Source organism: Nannobrachium achirus, assembly GCF_963921795.1.
Source record: "Nannobrachium achirus genome assembly, chromosome: 15".
Classification (NCBI taxonomy): domain Eukaryota; kingdom Metazoa; phylum Chordata; class Actinopteri; order Myctophiformes; family Myctophidae; genus Nannobrachium; species Nannobrachium achirus.
In genome coordinates this window covers 46,715,393-46,737,064 of record NC_137822.1, presented here as the reverse complement: position 1 = coordinate 46,737,064, position 21,672 = coordinate 46,715,393, and the positions used below count along the sequence as shown (strand labels likewise).

The window sequence follows — 21,672 nt, the reverse complement described above, 5'->3', positions numbered from 1 at the left end:
CATACACAAACTTTAGAAAGCAATCATAGCCAATCAGGAGGGAATATGGGACAGATCCATGTTGATGACATGACTTTAGAGATGCTGTGTACCGCTTTGCGTGATTTTAGGGCAAAATCTGTAGGAGCAGTGTCCAAAAATGTGTTTTGCAGTAATCCGCCTCATGGTGCGAGGTTACGGCACTACCAACTGTGCCACTGTGCCCCTCTGTTTTACCTTTTCATAGTGATTTTTATTGTCTGTCGTGTTTCTTTCATGTATATTCCTTACCCTGTCTATGGACCTGAGTCTGTTAATAAAGATTGAATTGAATAGAATTGAATTGAATTGAATATCTAATTATTGAATTATTAAGCTAATTACTTGCACCAGCAGAGCATGCGCCCCGTTGGTGTCCTTCTTTGTTTAAGCCCGTAGCGCAATCAGGGACCGCAAGATGCAAGTTGGCACCACGACAGAGTGCATTTCTAGTTTAAAACTGGGGTCTCTGGGTTAAAAAAAACCTGAGAAGATGTTAAAATGACCCCAGAAGTTCTTTAAAATGAAATAACCACCCCTTTAACACCATTTCCCCACAGTGCAGGCCAGAGAACAGGCATGCTTTACGCCTGCGCAAATTGGTGTTATCGTTTGTGATGTCAGATCAGAGCTAGGTCGACTATTTAAGTAATTTTATGTTGAAATTATATATTTATTAAGACTAAAATACCTTATAGTACAACTTGTACTATATTTGTAGTACCCCTTGTACTACAAGGGGTTGTAGTTTCAATAGACAGACCCACAGGTAGGTGCTTGTAATAAACATTTAACTCTGCCAAAATGTGGCTTAGTAACATGCTTTTGACGGAGGTGGGCTGGGACGACAGCTTCGCCCTCCCCATCGCAAACGCCGAAAACAAAGCCTTGGAGGCGGAGATCCAGGGGAAGGAGAAGGAGAGCATCGTCTGGAAGTACAAACTCCAGGAGAACGTGGACATCCTGGGCGCCATGGACGAGCAGCTGAAGCGCTGCAGCCAGGCGCTGTCGCACACCCACGCTCTCTGCAAGGCCCGCGAGCGAGAGCCCGAGCTGGATATCCACTTCAGGGCCCTTGCCGAGAGGGAGACCGGCCACCTGCGGCAGGAGATAGCGCAGCTGTACAAGGAGCTGGGCGGTCTGAGCGACCACAGGAACGTGCAGGAGAGCGAGGTCCTGAAGGTGGGCCAGAGGCTGGAGGAGCTGGCCAACCAGCTGAACTGGGACCAGCACCGGCTGGGGGCCTGGCTGGACGAGGCCGACCGCAAGTACCAGGACACCATGAGCATCCTCAAGTACGCGCAGCAGGACGAGAGCCGCATCCAGATACTGCAGGCAGCCATCGAGAAGAAGGCGCTGGAGGCCCTCAGGAAGCACGCTGTGCTGGACAGGGAGGTGACCGAGACCATAGCGGCGCAGCTGCACCTGAACAACATGGCGGACGCCTTCCGCCAGTCCCACACGGAGCGGCATGAGCTGCTGCTCCAGTGGGAGAACACGGTTACGCAGATGAGGCACCGGGACGCCGAGATGCAGCAGTGCGCGCTGACGCTGGCCCAGCTCAACCAGAAGATCAGGGTGAGGAGCGGCACACGCAAGGACAAGGACGTCTTCCTGGAGAACACGATGCAGAACAGCCGCGAACTCACTCAGCAGATTCTGACGACCAACAACGAGGCGGACAGACGGAAACTGGAATACAAGGCGCTGGAGAAGGCCAGAATCGACCTGGACAACGAGCGGAAGTGTCTCAAGAGCACGCTGTACAGAACCAACCTGGACATAGAGACAGTGAGGCAGAAGATAGCCAATCAGAATCAAGTCATCAAGGTCAAGACCAACAAGCTGGCGGAGGCCAAGCGCAACAGCGCCGCGCTGATGGACAAGCTGAATGCGGCGGCGCACACGACCGCCACCACGGAGGAGAGGGCTCAGCAGCTGGAGGACATCCTCCGAGATGAAGAGGAGGTCATGAAGGAGTTGGAGGTGGTGCTGCAAGAGCAGAAGGACCTCATGTTCCGCGAGAGACAGGTCCTGGCGGCCCTGAAGATCAAGGAGAGAGACCTGAATGCCCAGCTGATCGGGGGCCGTGCGGCATTCAAGAGCCTGGAGACGGACCTGGGCAAACTGGACCAGACCTACTACGCACAGGAGGTCGCCATCTACAAGCAGAGCTACGAGATCGAACTGCTGGAGCTGAAGATGTCCAGGATGAAGGCAGACGTGAGCACGGAGGACGCGGACATGATGGAGGCCAAGATCAGCGAGCTGAAGATCGCCCTCGACGAGAGAACGAAGACGGACACGCTGCTGAAGGACGAGCTCCGGCAGCTGGTGGCCGACATGATCCGAGTGAGGAGAATCGTGGAGTGGATCGTCATCCAGACGGTGGAGGTGAACGGCAAGGTGTCGGAGGTCCAGCTGTCCAACCAGCGGCAAGGCAAGGCGCTGCAGGTCCTGAAGCGCAAGAAACAGGACACCATGGTGGAGGACAAGATCCTGAGGCTGCAGATCCGGCGTCAGAGAGACCTGCTGTACAACCACAAGGAGGAGATCCTGTCGCAGGAGAAGAGGAGGCAGCACATGGCGGCGGCCGTCCGACAGGCCGAGAAGGAGATCGTCACAAACCGGCACGCGCTCGGCAAGCAGATGAAGATCGGCGACCAGGAGAGGCAGGGGGCCAACATGAAGCTGCACGAGACCACACCCAAGATCGAGATCATGCGCAAGCGCTACGAGATCCTGATCTGCCCGATGCCCGCCCCGGATGGAGAGGAGTCCAAGGCCTACTTCTTCTCCAAGGCGGAGCAGGCCAAGGAGGAGCTCAAGCAGAAGCTGGACGTTCTGTGGAAAGAGGTCCGCACGAAGGAGATCGAGAACGCTGCGTTCGAGAACTACGTGCAGCTGGCCTTCAGCCACAACGAGACGTACCGCAAGGCCTTCACCAAGGTGACAGAGGAGTCGAGCGCCGAGTACCAGAACAAGCTGAAGCTGGAGGACCAGCAGAGGGCGGCCGAGGAGAGGGTCAAGCACAAGAGGGCGGAGATCCGACGTCTGGAGGCCGCCATCGAGGAGATGAACAACAACCTGGACAGCGTTCTGGAGAAGGACGTGCACGCGCAGAAGGAGCACATACTGCAGATGGAGTTGAACGTCGCCTACCTGAAGAAGGAACTGCTGTCCCTGGACGAGAAGCTTGTCCGCGTGACCAAGCAGTGCTCCCTGGCGACCAAGGAGGTGCGCGCTTCCTGCCGCACCCGAGAGATGACGTTCGCCGAGCGCGACATCAGCCTGAGCGAGCTGCGGGACTTCGGCCGGAGGGTCAACGAGTTGCTGCGGGGCGTCGCTGAGGACAACCCCGAGCTCAGGCCGCCGTTGGAGACGTGGCTTCCGTCTCTGATGACAACGTTGGTGCCCCCGGGCGCCAGACTGAGCCAGACCCGGCGCAGCAGCAGCAGCAGCGCGGCCTCTACGAGGCCGGCGTCCAGGCTTCCGGGAAGCACTCCCCCGACGTCTCTGGTGTTGTCTCCCACGTCTAAGCCCACCGTGGACCTGGGGCTGGGGCTCTCTGTGACGCCGCTGAGCACCAGCAGTGCTTCTGATGCCAGCAGCAGTGGTGGCACTGGCAGCGCTGGCAGCACTGGAAGCAGCAGCAGCAGCAAGCAACAGGGCGGCAGAAGCTCAAATGCACAGAGGAGGGGGAAGGGCTGAAAGCTGGAGTAAAAACCAAGTGTCCCTCTTTTCCCGGGGGGTTTCGCCCTCCGAATGGGTGTGGTTTTGAGGTTAGGGTTAGTTTCTGTGAGGTTACGTGTTAGGTTTGTTGTAGGTTTTAGGCATAGTTTTTGCGAGATTATGGTTATAGTTCGTTAGGCATGGTTTTTGCGAGCTAATGGTTATAGGCTTTTAGGCGTAGTTCTTGCAAGCTTATGGTTATAGGTTTTTAGGCATAGTTCTTGCGAGCTAATGGTTATAGGTTTTTAGGCGTAGTTCTTGCGAGCTTATGGTTATAGGTTTTTAGGCATAGTTTTCATGAGGTTAATACAGTTATAGGTTTATAGATAGTTTTTGTGAGGTTAGGATATTGTTTTAAGCCAGTGTTATTCACTTTTTAAATCTATTTTTAATACCTCCTTCAATGTTTTAATAATTGTGATTAGTTGTTTTGCTACTGTGTGTTTTGCCGTTAGAATTTCTTCCTAATGTATGTGTAGTGATGCACGGAAGTGGGGATTGAATCCCATAGGTTTTTAGGCATAGTTTTTATGAGGTTAATAAAGTTATAGGTTTTATAGATAGTTTTTGTGAGGTTAGGATATATTGTTTTAGGCCAATGTTATTAACTTTTTAATCTATTTTTAATACCTCCTTCACGTTAGAGTTTCTTCCTAATGTATGTGTAGTGACGCACGGAAGCGGGGATTGAATCCCATGCTCCCGCTCGCCAGACCAACACACAACTTGTCGTGCCAATGGGGCTGAGCCCGATTGGCAGGGCTGTTGTGCGCTGGGTCTTGGCTGTACTAGCTATGGGATATGTAGCATATGTAAATGTTGTGATATTTTAGTCTTGCTGTTGTGGACTATGAACAATGGTCTGCGTACTTGATGTTGATGTTTGATGTTTCTATTGGAAAAGCCTTTGAGTCCAGTCAGCTTGTGTTGCTTTTAAATGAGCTACATGAATAAAGATGACTTGATCAATGACCGCTCTTTTAATAACAGCTACTTAACATTTGTTTGCACCTGTGTTGTGTTTCTGCTGTTTTAGATTCTGGTTTCTTTCAGCAGTTCTAGTTAGTATGAATTAGTTTTAGTTTTGTCTTAGTTTTTGATTCCAGTTAGCTTCATGAGTGCAAGAGTAGTTTTAATGTTGGTTTTAGGAATAGACATATTTGAATTTAGTTTGTATTTAGTGGTCATAGTTTTTCGTAGAGCTAAATATAGAGGTGAATCACATGAAGAGCTGTCTTTCCCCAGGGGAGTTGGCACTGTTGGCCCTTCAGCTGAGAATGAAGCCTGATTCATGATTATGAATGATTGAATTACAACATTGTGGACCGAGAATATCCGGCATTATGATGAATTATAGACCGGGCTTTAAATTGTCATGCTGTGTCTTGAACCATGAGTCATGAATTCATGAATCCATGAATCAGATGACAGGATCGCTTGTTGAACTTGATCTTTGTGCCCATGGGTGTAGTGGGGAGAGTGTTTTCTTCTGGTGTTTCAGTCCGAGTGTATCAAAGGGTGCGTTCGGAAATGCGCGCCGGTTCTGGTTAGGGTTAGTTTTAGGCATAGTTTTACTGAGGTTAGGGTTAGGATTAGGGTTAGGTTTAGGCACTCACTACACTGAGCACACACCCAGTGTGCATTTCCGAACGCACCCTTCCCACTGAGCACGCCGTCTAAAAGTGGTCTAATAGTCGTATAGATTTGAAAGTTTTTTAGTTGTCTAAACTTAGACTAGACGACTAATAAACTTCTAATAGTCGTCTAAATGTAGACCGTCTATATTTAGATGACTATTAGACGTCTATTAGTCGTCTAGTCTAAGTTTAGACAACTAAAAAACGTTCAAATCTATACGACTATTAGACCACTTTTAGACGGCGTGCTCAGTAGGTTTGATACACTCGGACTGAAACACCAGCAGAAAACACTCTCCCAGGTGTAGTGGGGATTCTTATGTAAATGACACACGCACGCGCACACACACTCACATGCACACATACGCACGCACGCACACACGCACGCACGCACGCACGCACGCACACACACACACACACACACACACCAGAGTAATTAGAGTGTTGAAAGAAACCTGCATTTGTTTTAGTTAGGATAGGACTTCTGATTGTGCACAAGAGTGAAGGAGGCTTTGCAGGAAGAGCTAATGGTGAACTTGTACTGTTGGTTTGGTTTTACTGCTATGTGTTTGCGTGTTGCTTTTGAGTTTGTTTTACACCTATAGGACCGGGCCTGGAATTTCATAATGTTAGGGGCAAGGCCACTTGTCCTTTGTTGTTGTCCATTTTTTGGAAGGCCATAAAATAAAACAAGATTTTAGTCCATTGAAATAATTAATTGAATTTAAGGTTTACATTTAATATGTAGAATATATGCTGGGAAATAAACAAATGGGTCTTTACAATCTGATGCTCAGCCCTGCACAAATCAAAGACACTGGATTGGTTTAAAAACTAGCCCTTACCCGTTCAAAGGAATACCAGTAGAGTCGCCGAAATGAAGGTCGCCCGGAATGGTCGCCGACAAGTGTCGCCGACGTGTTTGGAATAGTCGCCTGGCGTTATAGAAAACTCATCCAGGCAGTGAGAAATCTCATCGAGAATGGTCGCCGACGTGTTTGGAATAGTCGCCTATATTTATAAACCATTATAGACAACAAAGGTATAAAGGGAGTGAGTGAGTGAGTGAGTGAGTGAGTGGGGTATATATTTATAAACCATTATAGCCTACTTAGCATTTAAAACTCTGATGCCCAAAATAGACAACAAAGGGAGCGAGTGTAGGCTACCCTACCCATATGTCACCCATTCACACGTTACAGTAGTATACTACTACATGTTTTGTACCTGTGCTATTTAGAGAAACTATAGGGTCTAAGCTTTATAACTGTACAAGCTGGCTGCTGGCAACTTTGTCTCTGACCAACGACTACAACTTATTGGATGCACAGATCGCTTCGTTGGGATTAAAACCGCTCGTAGTCCTACCATAGTGGTGCGGTGGTACGTGGCTTTGGAAATAAACGTCATGAAACTTTACCTTTTTCTATGCAAACTTCTAATAAAGTCTTCAATCAATCCATTTCATCCTCCATGACACAAACTACTTTAACCGAGCCTATGCTCGCGCCTCCGACCAAGACGACACGAGGAAAACAGTGTGCATGCACTCCGTGCAGCTGTCAGTGTGTGCCAGGGACGTGCAGAGAATGTTAGAGAGGCAGGGGCTGACACTTCTAAAAGAGGTCAATTCTTTCAACATACTTGCATTCAAGTTCAGGAGCTGCATTCAGGTATATGGCACGGAAAAGGGCGTTTGCATTTCTTTCACCATAGTAAAAAAAACGCATTCATGGTCTAGACTGGAGAGCAGTAATGGCGAGTGCCAATGTGCGGCCGGAGGGCACTTTTTACCAGTGGATAAAAGGGCAGGGGCTCAAGCCCCTTTGATGTCTAATGTGTGCACGTGCCACTATGTGCTGAGTCGCGGCTCGCAACATGATGCTGTCAGACAGTAAAATAAAACTTTGTGGATATAGTTTGATATAATTAGGCCTACATTTCTGTTGATGTTTCAACCAAGGGACGAGTTTATTTTATTTGTGATTCCCCAAAAACACTCATGATAGCTGATACAACAGAAGTAAATGACATTTCACAGAAGATCTTTTTAATTAAAATGGTCGGATATTTTCACTACTTCATAATTATATTTTTTTATTTATGGAATTTCTTGTGATGTGTTTGCTTGACTGAAAATAATAATAGGCCTACATAATCAAGCGGTCGATCGGTGAACTGATGCACAGAGGAGGCATATAGCCTACACACTGGACCCATTGTACTATAGGCCTAGCTATAGCCTAGCTTTTGTCTTGAAATAAAAGATAATTTGACAGACAACAGCCTGCATACTGACCATAATGGAATGTTATTGCAGTCGGGGTTAGGCTATATTTCTTGCAAAAGATTTTAAGACAACGGGTGTGTCCGCATAACCTTATATAACGAAGTTGCTTTCATACTAGCTTTTTATTAGTGAACTAAAACAATATTTGACAGATATGACTAGCTTATACATTTTAGTTATGAATTGGAATGTTATATTATAGCAATTGATGCAACAATGATGTGTGGAACACTAATGGAGAGACATGGCACGCATTACGCGTCGTGCGTAATGCCATCCAGCCCATTTAATTGCGTTTTGCCATTGCCATATGGACAGAGAGATTTCTCTATACGGGGCCATGTAGAAGTAATCAAAGCCATCAGCTGTAGCCTGTAAATGATCAGTCAATCAATTAAAAGGGTACCCACGTCCGTTTAGTTTGGCAGGTCCTGTGCAGGGCTGCAGGCTGAGTTTCAATTGTTTTTTACCGTCATATCAGACAGCGATTTATCTCCGACACAAATTGCCTATTATAGGCCTATTGTAATAGCCTACAATAATTGGCTGGGATGTAGGCCTAATATTACAATTAGTGTGATGATGTGAACTCTAAACGTTCCCCTAATCCCTAACTCTTGACGCAAAGCTATAAGATTCATGTGATATCAATGTCAGGTCTAAGTTGTGGCATTTAGTACATTATTTCTATTTGATACCAGTGACATGCAGTGACATGCATTCTGAGACTCTCTCAGAATGCATTGATTTAATCGAATCTTAGAAAAAAGAAAGAAAAAAATTCTGCGCCTATTCTCATTTAATACTATTTCATACTGGCCTGGGATTGTTTTCTTAATAGGCCTATGATTGTTAAATGTCCATACAAAATGCACTTTGTATTTAGGCCTACTTTGAATTTCAAAGTGGGCTATTAATCTTTCTGTTTGGTGAAACAGATACTTGACTGTGCACATTTCAATATGATGTCAAATGCCACTTTGCTGCTTTGTCCATATGCGCTTAGGAAGCAAAGTAAGAGTAAGACACCAGTTTCATTCGAACATGGCTCGTCAATTATGAAGCGATTTAAAAAAATAAAATGTCACCTCATTCATTGGAAAGCCCCACTTCCATGACCAATGACTGTAGCCTATATATAGTAGTGTTCCTATTAAATCTAAATATTTAAACGTGCATTCTGAGAGAGTCTCAGAATGCATGTCACTGCATGTCACTGGTATCAAATAGAAATAATGTACTAAATGCCACAACTTAGACCTGACATTATAGAGTAGGATATCACATGAATCTTATAGCTTTGCGTCAAGAGTTAGGGATTAGGGGAACGTTTAGAGTTCACATCATCACACTAATTGTAATATTAGGCCTACATCCCAGCCAATTATTGTAGGCTATTACAATAGGCCTATAATAGGCAATTTGTGTCGGAGATAAATCGCTGTCTGATATGACGGTAAAAAACAATTGAAACTCAGCCTGCAGCCCTGCACAGGACCTGCCAAACTAAACGGACGTGGGTACCCTTTTAATTGATTGACTGATCATTTACAGGCTACAGCTGATGGCTTTGATTACTTCTACATGGCCCCGTATAGAGAAATCTCTCTGTCCATATGGCAATGGCAAAACGCAATTAAATGGGCTGGATGGCATTACGCACGACGCGTAATGCGTGCCATGTCTCTCCATTAGTGTTCCACACATCATTGTTGCATCAATTGCTATAATATAACACCCCTTGTCTTAAAATCTTTTGCAAATTAAAAAGATCTTCTGTGAAATGTAATTTACTTCTGTTGTATCAGCTATCATGAGTGTTTTATATGGATATGGGGGAATCACAAACTCGTCCCTTGGTTGAAACATCAACAGAAATGTAGGCCTAATTATATCAAACTAGACCTATATCTACACAGTTTTATTTTACTGTCTGACATGCATCATGTTGCGAGCCGCGACTCAGCACATAGTGGCATCGTTTGTGTCAGGGAGGATGAAATGGATTGATTGAAGACTTTATAGTTTGCATAGAAAAAGGTAAAGTGTCATGACGTTTATTTCCAAAGCCACGTCGTTGCGAGCCGCGACTCAGCACATAGTGGCATCGTTTGTGTCATGGAGGATGAAATGGATTGATTGAAGACTTTATAGTTTGCATAGAAAAAGGTAAAGTGTCATGACGTTTATTTCCAAAGCCACGTCGTTGCGAGCCGCGACTCAGCACATAGTGGCATCGTTTGTGTCATGGAGGATGAAATGGATTGATTGAAGACTTTATAGTTTGCATAGAAAAAGGTAAAGTGTCATGACGTTTATTTCCAAAGCCACGTCCTACCACCGCACCACTGTGGTAGGACTACGAGCGGTTTTAATCCCAACGAAGCGATCTGTGCAGTCAGACGTGCTGCTATTAAATCTGCAGATCCAATACGTTTGTTTCTCTCGCAAATGACAATCTGGCAACACCACTGGCTGGCTGCTGCTGCGTCTCTGATTTCCTCTATCCCAACATAACCGCAATTTAGCTCATGTGTTTAAAGCAACAGTTGAGGGGCCAGGATGTTTAACAGAAGACAGGTACAGCTACAGTTATAAGCTTATGTAACGTGTGAATGGGTGACATATGAACACTCACTTGAATACTGGGCATCAGAGTTTTAAATGCTAAGTAGGCTACACTCACTTGAATACCCCTCACTCACTCACTCACTCACTCACTCACTCACTCACTCACTCCCTTCCTTTATACCTTGTTGTCTATAATGGTATAAATATAGGCGACTAAGTAGGCTACACTCACTTGAATACCCCTCACTCACTCACTCACTCACTCACTCACTCACTCCCTTTATACCTTGTTGTCTATAATGGTATAAAAATAGGCGACTATTCCAAAAACGTCGGCGACACTGTCGGCGACATGTAAAAGCTGTCGGCGACAATTCCAAATCAGGCAGGCGAGAATTCCACCGAAATTGGTGAGCCTTCCTCGGCGACTCTTCCACGTTTTCCGGCGACCTTCATTTCGGCGAGATTACCTGTTACCGTTCAAAGATATGAGCTCCAAAATGATGTGCAGTGTGTGGGTTATGGGATGTGCACTGTGCATACAGTATATGAGGGATGGAAAGTAACTTTAACTGGTGCTTGCATGATAATATGTAGGAGCATCAATGTAAGAAATACCCGTTTCGTTTAATGGCTACCCCCCCCCCCCCCCCCCCCCCAGCCCACCCACCCACCCGCCTGCGCACACACCCGCCTGCCTGCACGCACACACACACACACACACACACACACACACACACACACACACACACACACACACACACACACACACACACACACACACACACAGAGAGAGCTGGTTAAACATGTTGCCTCATGCTAGATGCAGAATAGATTAGCCTCAAGCTAGATGCAGAATAGATAGTAGATACACCATAAAAATGCTAATATACAGCATACGATTTGTGAAAGTGACAAACGGGCTTCACAGTTATGTTAGGTGTGTTCATATGCTAATTGTGATGCGATTTCAGATCAATTGCTCCAGCCACTGAGGAGAAACGCTGTTTCAGACAGACAGACAGACACTCACTCAGACATTCGCAAAATTATAGTATAGATGGGGACTCAACAAGACACTGGTGTCTACATGACAAGAAAGACACTGGTGTCTACATGTTGACAAGACAGAGACAGAGGAGAAAGTGGTCCAGTCAGCTGGGGCATTAAGGCCACTGTGGTCTCAGGACATGTCATCCTTTGGAGGGGCACAAGACTAAACTGACGGGCAACAACGCGACCGCGTATTTCCCGGTGAACCTTAGCGCAACGGTGGGGGCTTGGGAGTGTGGGGAGCATGCACCATTGACTATTGCTGATGATGGAGAGGTTATATAGCTTAGCCTTTATGTATTGATAATGAGAGGCACTCTTGCCGATTTAGTAAGAGACTCGTCGCCAATTGCAAGTGTAACACTTGTGACTTGTAGTGCTACATTCAAACATTTAGCATAAATGCAAATAATCAGAAGTCAAGGTTGGGCAAAGGAGTGAATGAAGCAACGGAATATGTTTTCAGCCAAGGGCAGTTCTCAGCACTTTTATTTAACTAACTAATGAAAGATGAAATGTGAAAACCCTAAACTAATAAAAATAAAATACATAAACACAAAAACAAAACCCCCAAAATAACACTTGTTCAGTCAGTCACAATGTTCAATGGTTTTAGTCAGTCAGTTGTTTGAGCTCAGTTTGTTCAGTTCTACCCGGGTAGTATTTTATCAAAGGCCTTATATTCAGATACTCCAAGCTTATCTGTCTCTTCTGATCCTGCACCGATGATGCTCCTTCGCTGATGGTGAAGATGAAGACTCAGTGGCTCCTCACCACTGAGAATAGATGCAGACCCCTCAACGGCTCCTCACCGCTGAGAGATGACCAGCTGATTGGAATCTGTAGATCTATCCGGTTCAGTTGATCAACAGAATCAACTGTTCAAAAAAACCAATCTGCATAAAGCAGAATAAATCTGTTACTGTTCAGTTCAAATTAATTCAATCTGTGTGCACACTGACCATAGTAACATTAGCAGGTGATATAATGTAAAACCTCAGTCAGTTGAAATATGCCAAAGTACACTTTTAGCATAACATGTACACTTAATTCAGATTAACTGGAATGTATTAATTATACACAGCAGGTATTATCATCACCACTTATTTAGTTGACTTAACCCAAAATGTACTGCTAATTCATTCTCAGTCAGTATTTCTCTTCACCTAGCCCTCAGAGTGGCTGGCTTCAAACATGAGGCATAGCAGACAGCATAACAGCACACAGATCCACACACACAGTAGTATTCATCAATAAAACATCCCTAATTGGCTCACAATCATTACTCAAAGTAAAATCATTTCTTTACATTCATCTCTGATTGGTTTAAATGATGTTTAGTACTCTTAGATTACTTTTCACAAGGGATTACTTTTCTTCACTGCAGCCTGCACTGGCCTTAATTGGCTGCTCCTTTCATCAGTGGCATGAAATCACCTGTGCACACTGCAGCAGGTTAACATTAAACTTTAAAACAAAACTCACCAGAGATCACAAAGTGAAAAACACAAAAAGAAAACGACTAGGGCATCTCTGCTTCATCAGTAGACTGTTGACTCAAAACTTAGAACAAACTCAGCAACTTAAATGAATAAACTCAGTATCAGAGTGGTGACTGTCTGTCTGTGTTCAGCTCTGCTCTGCTGTTCTGTTCTGCTTCTTCCTCTTTGTCTGAAATAGTGATCTTGGACTCTTTAGCGCCCCCACATGTACAACAGTGTTAGTCATCCTAAATTAACTCTATAGTTGCTGGTGCAACTCATGTGGGTTACATCCTCCCCCCCTGAATCTGCATGCGTCCCTGCATGTACAAATTAGTATGGAGATGTCATACATCTATTATGTCTGGGGAAGGTACTGTAAAGTCGACTGGTTTCGAAAAGTCAAGGGCCTGTGTGAACGCTTGGTCAAGACTATTTAGTATAGAGTGCATTACAAGGGTTAAAGGGTTTCCAAGGGACTTATAAGACAACCTGTCAGGCTCTGTCCTGTTCCTTGCTGACCTTCTGACCTCCAGCACGTCCTCTTCCTGAATAGAATTGACCTCAGTCGTTCCAGACTCCTCTTCAACAGATGTGGTATCTGTTTTTATTGTCTCCTCTTTTCTCTCCTCGTTCAATTCTTTCTCCACAGGTTCCTCTTCGACTCCTGGATTTCCATCCACAGGTAAGTCAGGTTCATCTCGGTTTGTATCATCCTCTTCAACTCCTGGATTTCCATCAACAGGTAAGTCAATAGGTAAGTATTCTTCAGGTAAGTATTCTTCAGGTGACCCGTCTTCATTCACAGGTACTTTGTCATTCATATCTGGTTCTCCACTCAGAATTTCATCCTCATTATTCCCCTCATCTCTTCCTTCCGTAGGCTGGAATTCCTCCGCTTCAGGATTCAGAGTTGACATAGAAGGGGTAATCTCCACTTCTAGTACTTCTCGGGTAGGTATGTCACTAATTGTGGGAATATCGTGCTCAACAGTTATTGTCGGGTAAGTCACTTCCTCCTGAGTTGGATAGTAGTACTCTACTTCCTCTTGACTCTCAGGTGAACATTCCTCTTCTTCCACACTAGACACAGGACTTTGCTGTGGTGGTTTGACTGTTGGTTCTTTAGGCTTAACTTGATCGACTTCATCTTGCACTGATGGTGCTAAGAATCCACAAGGTAGGAGGAGATCCCGGTGTAATGTCCTCTCTGGACCGTCAGAGGTAAGTGGGACCACAACGTAGACTGGAGAATTTTCAATGTGCTTCAGTACCTTGTACACAGTCTGGCTCCATCTGTCAGCTATTTTGTGCTTCCCTCTTATCCCCACGTTCTTGACGAGGACATGGTCTCCAACTTCCAGGACTGATTCTCTAACCTTCAAGTCCCATCTCTGCTTGTTGCGCAGAGCGGTTTTCCTGCTGTGTTCCACTGCAAGTGTGTAGCTCTCCTGCAGACTTTCTCTGAGCTTTTTCACATACTCGATGTGTGAGACTTTCTTTTTCCCTTCAGGACTTAGCCCGAATGCAACATCAATAGGAAGGCTTGGCTGTCTCCCAAACATTAATTGATAGGGAGAAAACCCTGTGGTATCGTTTTTGGTACAGTTGTACGCATGGACTAAAGGTTGTACAAAGTCACGCCACTTGATCTTGTCTTCTTCCTGAAGAGTTCCAAGCATCTGTAAAAGGGTACGGTTGAACCTTTCGACAGGATTTCCACGTGGGTGATATGGAGTAGTCCTTGACTTCTTTATCCCTAAGAGCTGACATAGGTCTTTGATAACAGCAGACTCAAAATCACGACCTTGGTCGCTGTGTAGACGTTCAGGAAAACCATAGTGAATAAAGAAACTGTTCCACAGTGTCTTGGCTACAGTCTTCGCCTTTTGATCTTGAGTAGGCACCGCAACAGCATACTTAGTGAAATGGTCAGTTATCACTAATATGTTCTTTGTTCCACGGCCATCAGGCTCTAGTGAGAGATAATCCATGCACACTAGCTCGAGTGGCCGGCTGGTCTCTATGTTCACAAGGTTGGCAGCTTTCTCTGCTCTGGCCTTGCGACGAATACATCTTTCACATGTCCTGAGTTTCTCATCCACATCAAAACTCATTCTTGGCCAATAGAACCGGGTGCGTACTAGATCCATGGTCCGGTCGAAACCCATGTGACCAAGGGAATCGTGGAGACTTTGAAGTGCTGTTTCTCTGTACTTCTTGGGAAGGACGAGTTGAAAGGAAGTATCACCCTGATTTGTGCGCTTCCTATACAGGACTTCATCGGTTAACACAAGTTGATCTTGAACTCTGAGGAACAGCTGAACTTCCCTCTCTTCATTCTGCCTAACACGGTAAGACAGACGTTTTCCAGTTTTGACAATATCTATGATTCGGTTGATTGCTGAATCATTTCTTTGTTCAACAGCCCATTCTTGCTGTGACATTCGGGGAAGAGTGTTGGATCCAAGGAGCTCATCATCTTGAATGAACTCCGCTGGGATAGCGTTTGCATCCATAGCAAGACACTCAACTGTTACAGGTAAGAAGTCGCCATCTCCTTCAGACTTCAAGTGGTGTCTCTGACATATGGCTTGGACAGCTTCCTTGGGAAAAGTTGTCTCACTTTCATCCACAAACTTTGAAATGAACTGCCGCACTCTGTTATCTTCAGCCATGGCACTAAGATCCAGCTCGGCTGGTTCATGCGGACGTCTGGATAAACCATCAGCATCTTGGTTTCTTTTTCCAGCTCTGTACTTGATACTGAAGTTGAAATTGGACAGTGCAGCAATCCACCGGTGTCCTGCGGCATCAAGCTTTGCAGATGTCAGTGCATAAGTCAGTGGATTGTTGTCAGTCATTACTGTGAACTCAGCTCCGTAGAGATAATCGAAGAACTTGTCAGTAACTGCCCACTTTAGAGCAAGGAATTCAAGCTTGTGGGTAGGATACCTTCGTTCGCAGTTAGACAGTCCTCTACTGGCATAAGCGATGACTTTCATTTGACCTTCTTGTTCTTGATACAGAGCTGCGCCGAGTCCATGCAAGCTTGCATCAGTATGCAGAATGTATGGTTGCCTGGGATTGGCGAAACCAAGCACAGGTGCAGTTGTAAGCTTCTCAATGAGGGTTTTGAATGCCTCTTCACATGACGGTGTCCATTTGTCACAGAATGGCTTTTTCAAGTCACTGCTAGTGAAGGTCTTGTTCTGTTTTGACTTTTTCTTTGCAGGTACATAACCGGCAGTGAGGTCATTGAGAGGCTTTGCGATTTTGGAATAATCCTTTACGAACCTCCTATAGTATCCTGTGAACCCTAAGAAAGACTTCAGCTCACTGATGTTGTTTGGTTTAGGCCAACTCGTCAGCGCAGCTATCTTGTCAGGATTAGTTTTCACTCCGTCCTCAGAGACTACGTGTCCCAGGTAGTTTACTGACTTCTGAAAGAATTGGCATTTTTCAGGTGACAGCTTGAGACCAAATTCCTTCAGCCTGTTCATAACTCGCATGAGCCTCTCTTCGTGTTGTTCAAGGGAGTCAGAGAACACAATGAGGTCGTCCAAAAACACAATTACTTCTGTGAGATTTAACGAACCCATACATTTCTCCATAACCCTCTGGAATGTACTTGGAGCGTTGGTTACTCCTTGGGGCATTCTATTGAATTCCCAGAATCCCATGGGTGTTACGAAGGCAGTCTTATGTTTATCTTCCTCCTCCATTTCCACCTGATAGTAACCGGACTTCAAATCCATGACGGAGAACCACTTGGATCCCGTCAGGGCGGAAAATGTTTCCTCTATGTTGGGTAAAGCATAGGCATCTTTAATAGTCTGGTTGTTTAGTTTTCGGTAATCCACACATAGGCGAATATTACCATTTTTCTTCTTCACAACGACTATTGGCGAAGCAAATGGACTTTCAGACTCTCTGATGATGTTTGCATCGTACAGCTCTTTCAGATGGAGACGAACAGCTTCATAGTCAGAAGGGTGAATGGGCCTAGCCCTCTGCTTGAAAGGGGTAGGATCAGACAAGCGGATTTTATGCTTAACAGCAGTTGTGTGACCATAATCAAGGTCTTCCCTGGCAAAGACTTCAGGGATGGAATTCAACTTTGATGTTATCCTGGCTTTCCACTGTTCTGACAGAGGAGAATCGCCAAAATCATACTGAACTGGGCTCTCAGGACTCACTTGACATGCACCATAACATTCAGCTTTGGAACTGGGTTGTTCTGAAGCGGTGTGCTCTGTTGGAGCTTCACGTGTTGAGGTGAGTGATGGGAAAATAGACAGTGGGACTGAGAGTTCTGCCAGAGTGCGATGGGCAGGCACTGTGATGCTACGTTTGGTCTCATTCTTTAGAAGAATGGGGACTTTGAATGAAGTCTGTCGTGGACTTGACATAATATAGCTGCAGAAAATTAAGCCACTAGGTAAGCATGAATTGGCAGGAGGCTCCACAAGAAGAAGACCTCCAGGGACCATCGGGACATCTCTTGTGTATCCAGTTAATGCCATTTTCTGGCCAGCTGGTATGACCATGCTTGTCTTGGACTGCAATTTGACTTTTGCCACTTTGCCATTGTCTTGCGTCTTGTCTATGTATATGCTGTGGAGATGCTTAATGACTGAAGCATATGCACAGTTCTCAGGTATAGCTGACTCGCCTTTAAAACCTTCATACAGCGTGTCGAGAACGTTGGTACCAATGAGAACAGGAACATCTGTGTTAGCTCTATAATCAGGAACAATGAGAGCTAAAGTGCTAACTGATTCAGCTTCTCCAGTAAAACTCTGGGGGAAGAGTATGTCAACCTCAATGTAGCCGAGGTAAGGTACAATTTGGCCAGCAGCACCCTCTACTTCAAGGAGGTTTCCCAGTGGTAAGATGGGATGGGAAGGTAAGTAGTTGTCATGGAATGATTTCGAGAGTGTTGTGACCTGTGAGCCTGTGTCAATGAGGCAACAGCATTGTACTCCCTCAATGCTAACTTCAGCAGTTGATCTGGAACCGACTAAACCACTGGGGAGCTGACCCTCAGTGGCATCAGTCTGTTGACTGTTGATTTTTATCTGCTTCCCCTTCACTTTGGGACTTTGATCTGGTATCGTGGTCTCAGTACGCCCCCCTACTGGGACCCGATTCAGTTTAAAGATAGACCATATTTGGCATTCCATTCTTCCTGCTTGGCTTTCAGTTCGTTTTGCTTTTGCTCAACAGCAGCTTTGTTGATGGTATTTTCACAGGCCCTGGCAATGTGGCCATTTTCACCACACCTGAAGCAAAACCAGGCCCTGGGCTGTTTAGGGACAGCCTGGGATGGCACCTGGTGAACTTGAGCTTCAGCTCCGTGTGCAGGTGGGTCTTTGTCTCCAAGTGTTTCAGCTGCCTTGTCCTGAGATTTTCTGTAATTTCTGGTTGTCTTGGAATTGAGCTGCAGCTGTAGTTCAGCAACCTGTTTTCTCAGATTCTCTGTTTCAGCAATGTATGCCTGCAGTACACCTGCATCAGGGTTACTGTATGGAGAGACTTCAGACATAGAGTGTACATTTGCCTTCAATTTGGTAGCTCCAAGATGACGGTGCATCCTGTCCATTTTGGTAGCCTTTCTGTCCTCTTCTGTTCGCAACTGCAGCAACAGTTCTGCAAAATCAGATGGTTTGTCGGGCTTGAGGTCTAGCTGTAGGAGAAGTTGGGAGTCCCAGCAGCCACGCTTGAACTGCTTTACCAGGTGACGATTAGCATCGGCCTGTTTCACTCCACCTCTCTTTACAGCAGTGGTCAGTAGAACTTGCAGCCTCTGTAAGTACTCAGATGGCTTCTCTGGTAGGTCCTGGTTGGTGTTTAGGAATTTGACGAATATTTCTTCGCCGTCCTCCACCAGGCCATAAGCTGAATCCAATAGCTTCACATATTCTTGGGGATGGGCGTAAGGACCAAGAGGCTTTACAATATCTGAGGCTGGAGGAAGCAGACTTTCTAGTATTTTCCTCCTCTGCACATCAATTGAGCTGACATCCTGAAACATTATGTCTACATGGAGGCACCATGTGTCATAATCAGCCTCACCTGGTGGTCTGGGTACTCTGCCTGAGAATGAGCGTAACCATCTGGGCTGGTGCTGAGAAGCACTCATCTCATTTTTGATTACATGCTCCACAACGATGCGTTGCACGTCAGGTGGGTTGGTCAGATTATCATCTAAAGTCATCTTGACTTTAGATTGTTTCTTCTTCACTGGAACAGTTGTCTTTTGGACAGAAACAGGTGTCTTTTGGACAGAAACAGGTGTCTTTTTCTTCTGTGACTGGTCAGTGAGGGGGAGGGGCTTAATCATGTCACATTTCTTACTGGTTCGTTTGATCAGGGGTGTAATACTATGGTCAGAATTATGGTCAGATTCAGAGTCAGACTCACTACTATCACTTGAGTCAGGGGAAGTTTTATCAGCATCTGGGTTCTGGCTAGTGGAAGGCTGTGTAAGTACTTCTACACGGTTAACCTGCCACTTCACAGTAGTGTCGCTCATGCTCTGTATCGCAAAGGGGAAATTCGGTTCAAGTGTAGCTACAGTAGCTTCTGACTCAAATTCTACTATGACAGTATTAACATCCAGTCCTTGTGTGTCGTGCACCCTCACCACTCTTGTGACAACCCCATATGTATCAATAGCAGCAATGATGTCATCATCTGTATCAGTACTGGTAATACCAGATACACAAACAGCCCTTTTAGCATCAATACCGTACATTTTTCCAACATCCATTTTCCGTTTTTTTAAATTGTCTTCAATGATGCTCTGTATCACTCAAAATGTACATAAACCGTGCCTAAAACACTCCTGGCTAGCTCGCCACAGATTAATTATGTAACACTTGTGACTTGTAGTGCTACATTCAAACATTTAGCATAAATGCAAATAATCAGAAGTCAAGGTTGGGCAAAGGAGTGAATGAAGCAACGGAATATGTTTTCAGCCAAGGGCAGTTCTCAGCACTTTTATTTAACTAACTAATGAAAGATGAAATGTGAAAACCCTAAACTAATAAAAATAAAATACATAAACACAAAAACAAAACCCCCAAAATAACACTTGTTCAGTCAGTCACAATGTTCAATGGTTTTAGTCAGTCAGTTGTTTGAGCTCAGTTTGTTCAGTTCTACCCGGGTAGTATTTTATCAAAGGCCTTATATTCAGATACTCCAAGCTTATCTGTCTCTTCTGATCCTGCACCGATGATGCTCCTTCGCTGATGGTGAAGATGAAGACTCAGTGGCTCCTCACCACTGAGAATAGATGCAGACCCCTCAACGGCTCCTCACCGCTGAGAGATGACCAGCTGATTGGAATCTGTAGATCTATCCGGTTCAGTTGATCAACAGAATCAACTGTTCAAAAAAACCAATCTGCATAAAGCAGAATAAATCTGTTACTGTTCAGTTCAAATTAATTCAATCTGTGTGCACACTGACCATAGTAACATTAGCAGGTGATATAATGTAAAACCTCAGTCAGTTGAAATATGCCAAAGTACACTTTTAGCATAACATGTACACTTAATTCAGATTAACTGGAATGTATTAATTATACACAGCAGGTATTATCATCACCACTTATTTAGTTGACTTAACCCAAAATGTACTGCTAATTCATTCTCAGTCAGTATTTCTCTTCACCTAGCCCTCAGAGTGGCTGGCTTCAAACATGAGGCATAGCAGACAGCATAACAGCACACAGATCCACACACACAGTAGTATTCATCAATAAAACATCCCTAATTGGCTCACAATCATTACTCAAAGTAAAATCATTTCTTTACATTCATCTCTGATTGGTTTAAATGATGTTTAGTACTCTTAGATTACTTTTCACAAGGGATTACTTTTCTTCACTGCAGCCTGCACTGGCCTTAATTGGCTGCTCCTTTCATCAGTGGCATGAAATCACCTGTGCACACTGCAGCAGGTTAACATTAAACTTTAAAACAAAACTCACCAGAGATCACAAAGTGAAAAACACAAAAAGAAAACGACTAGGGCATCTCTGCTTCATCAGTAGACTGTTGACTCAAAACTTAGAACAAACTCAGCAACTTAAATGAATAAACTCAGTATCAGAGTGGTGACTGTCTGTCTGTGTTCAGCTCTGCTCTGCTGTTCTGTTCTGCTTCTTCCTCTTTGTCTGAAATAGTGATCTTGGACTCTTTAGCGCCCCCACATGTACAACAGTGTTAGTCATCCTAAATTAACTCTATAGTTGCTGGTGCAACTCATGTGGGTTACACAAGATATTTAAAAGTTATTTGGGGCCATGATGATATGCTTTTCTTCCCACAACTAGACTAAGGATTTATATTGTCTGTGTTATTGTTTACAACCACAATTATTCACTTGTGGCAAGATCGCGGTTCACTATTAGTAGGCTATGTAGGCTTAGAAGCCTTTTCAGAAGTTAATTTAATGTTTTCCATTTAATGATTTCCTTTATCCTCATCTAATCTTGCGCAAATGCACAGAACTGTTTTTGCCATGTTTTAAGCTGTGTAGGCTTTTCAGAAGTTAATTTAATGTTCTCCATTTAATGGTTTCCTTTATCGTCATCTTGCGTATGCACGCAACTGTTTTCGCCAGGTTTTAAGGTCTTATTTTAGTTGTTTCACACAAGCTCGCAACCCCCCTTGCCCATCGGCCCTCACCTTTGCGCTTAGGTTCACCGGGAAATACTAAGGGATAATTTCCGCACACAATGCTCTCCCATCTTTTCTTTATTTTCAACCAACAAACAACGTTTCGCCCAGCAGGGCTTTCTCAAGTTACAAATGAGTGGCATTGGAGCCTTTAAATAGGCCATATTCAGTGGGTGTCATCAATCAATTACACA

At 44.9% G+C, this 21,672-nt stretch overlaps 1 protein-coding gene across 1 annotated transcript; it reads left to right on the top strand.

The window, feature by feature from the left end:
* Positions 1-837: 837 nt before the first annotated feature.
* LOC308299906 (coiled-coil domain-containing protein 39-like) lies at positions 838-3,729 on the top strand (the record flags this gene model as incomplete). Its single annotated transcript, XM_080743685.1, has 1 exon — positions 838-3,729. One exon carries the CDS (start codon positions 838-840, stop codon positions 3,727-3,729), a length of 2,892 nt encoding a protein of 963 aa, XP_080599811.1.
* Positions 3,730-21,672: the final 17,943 nt, after the last annotated feature.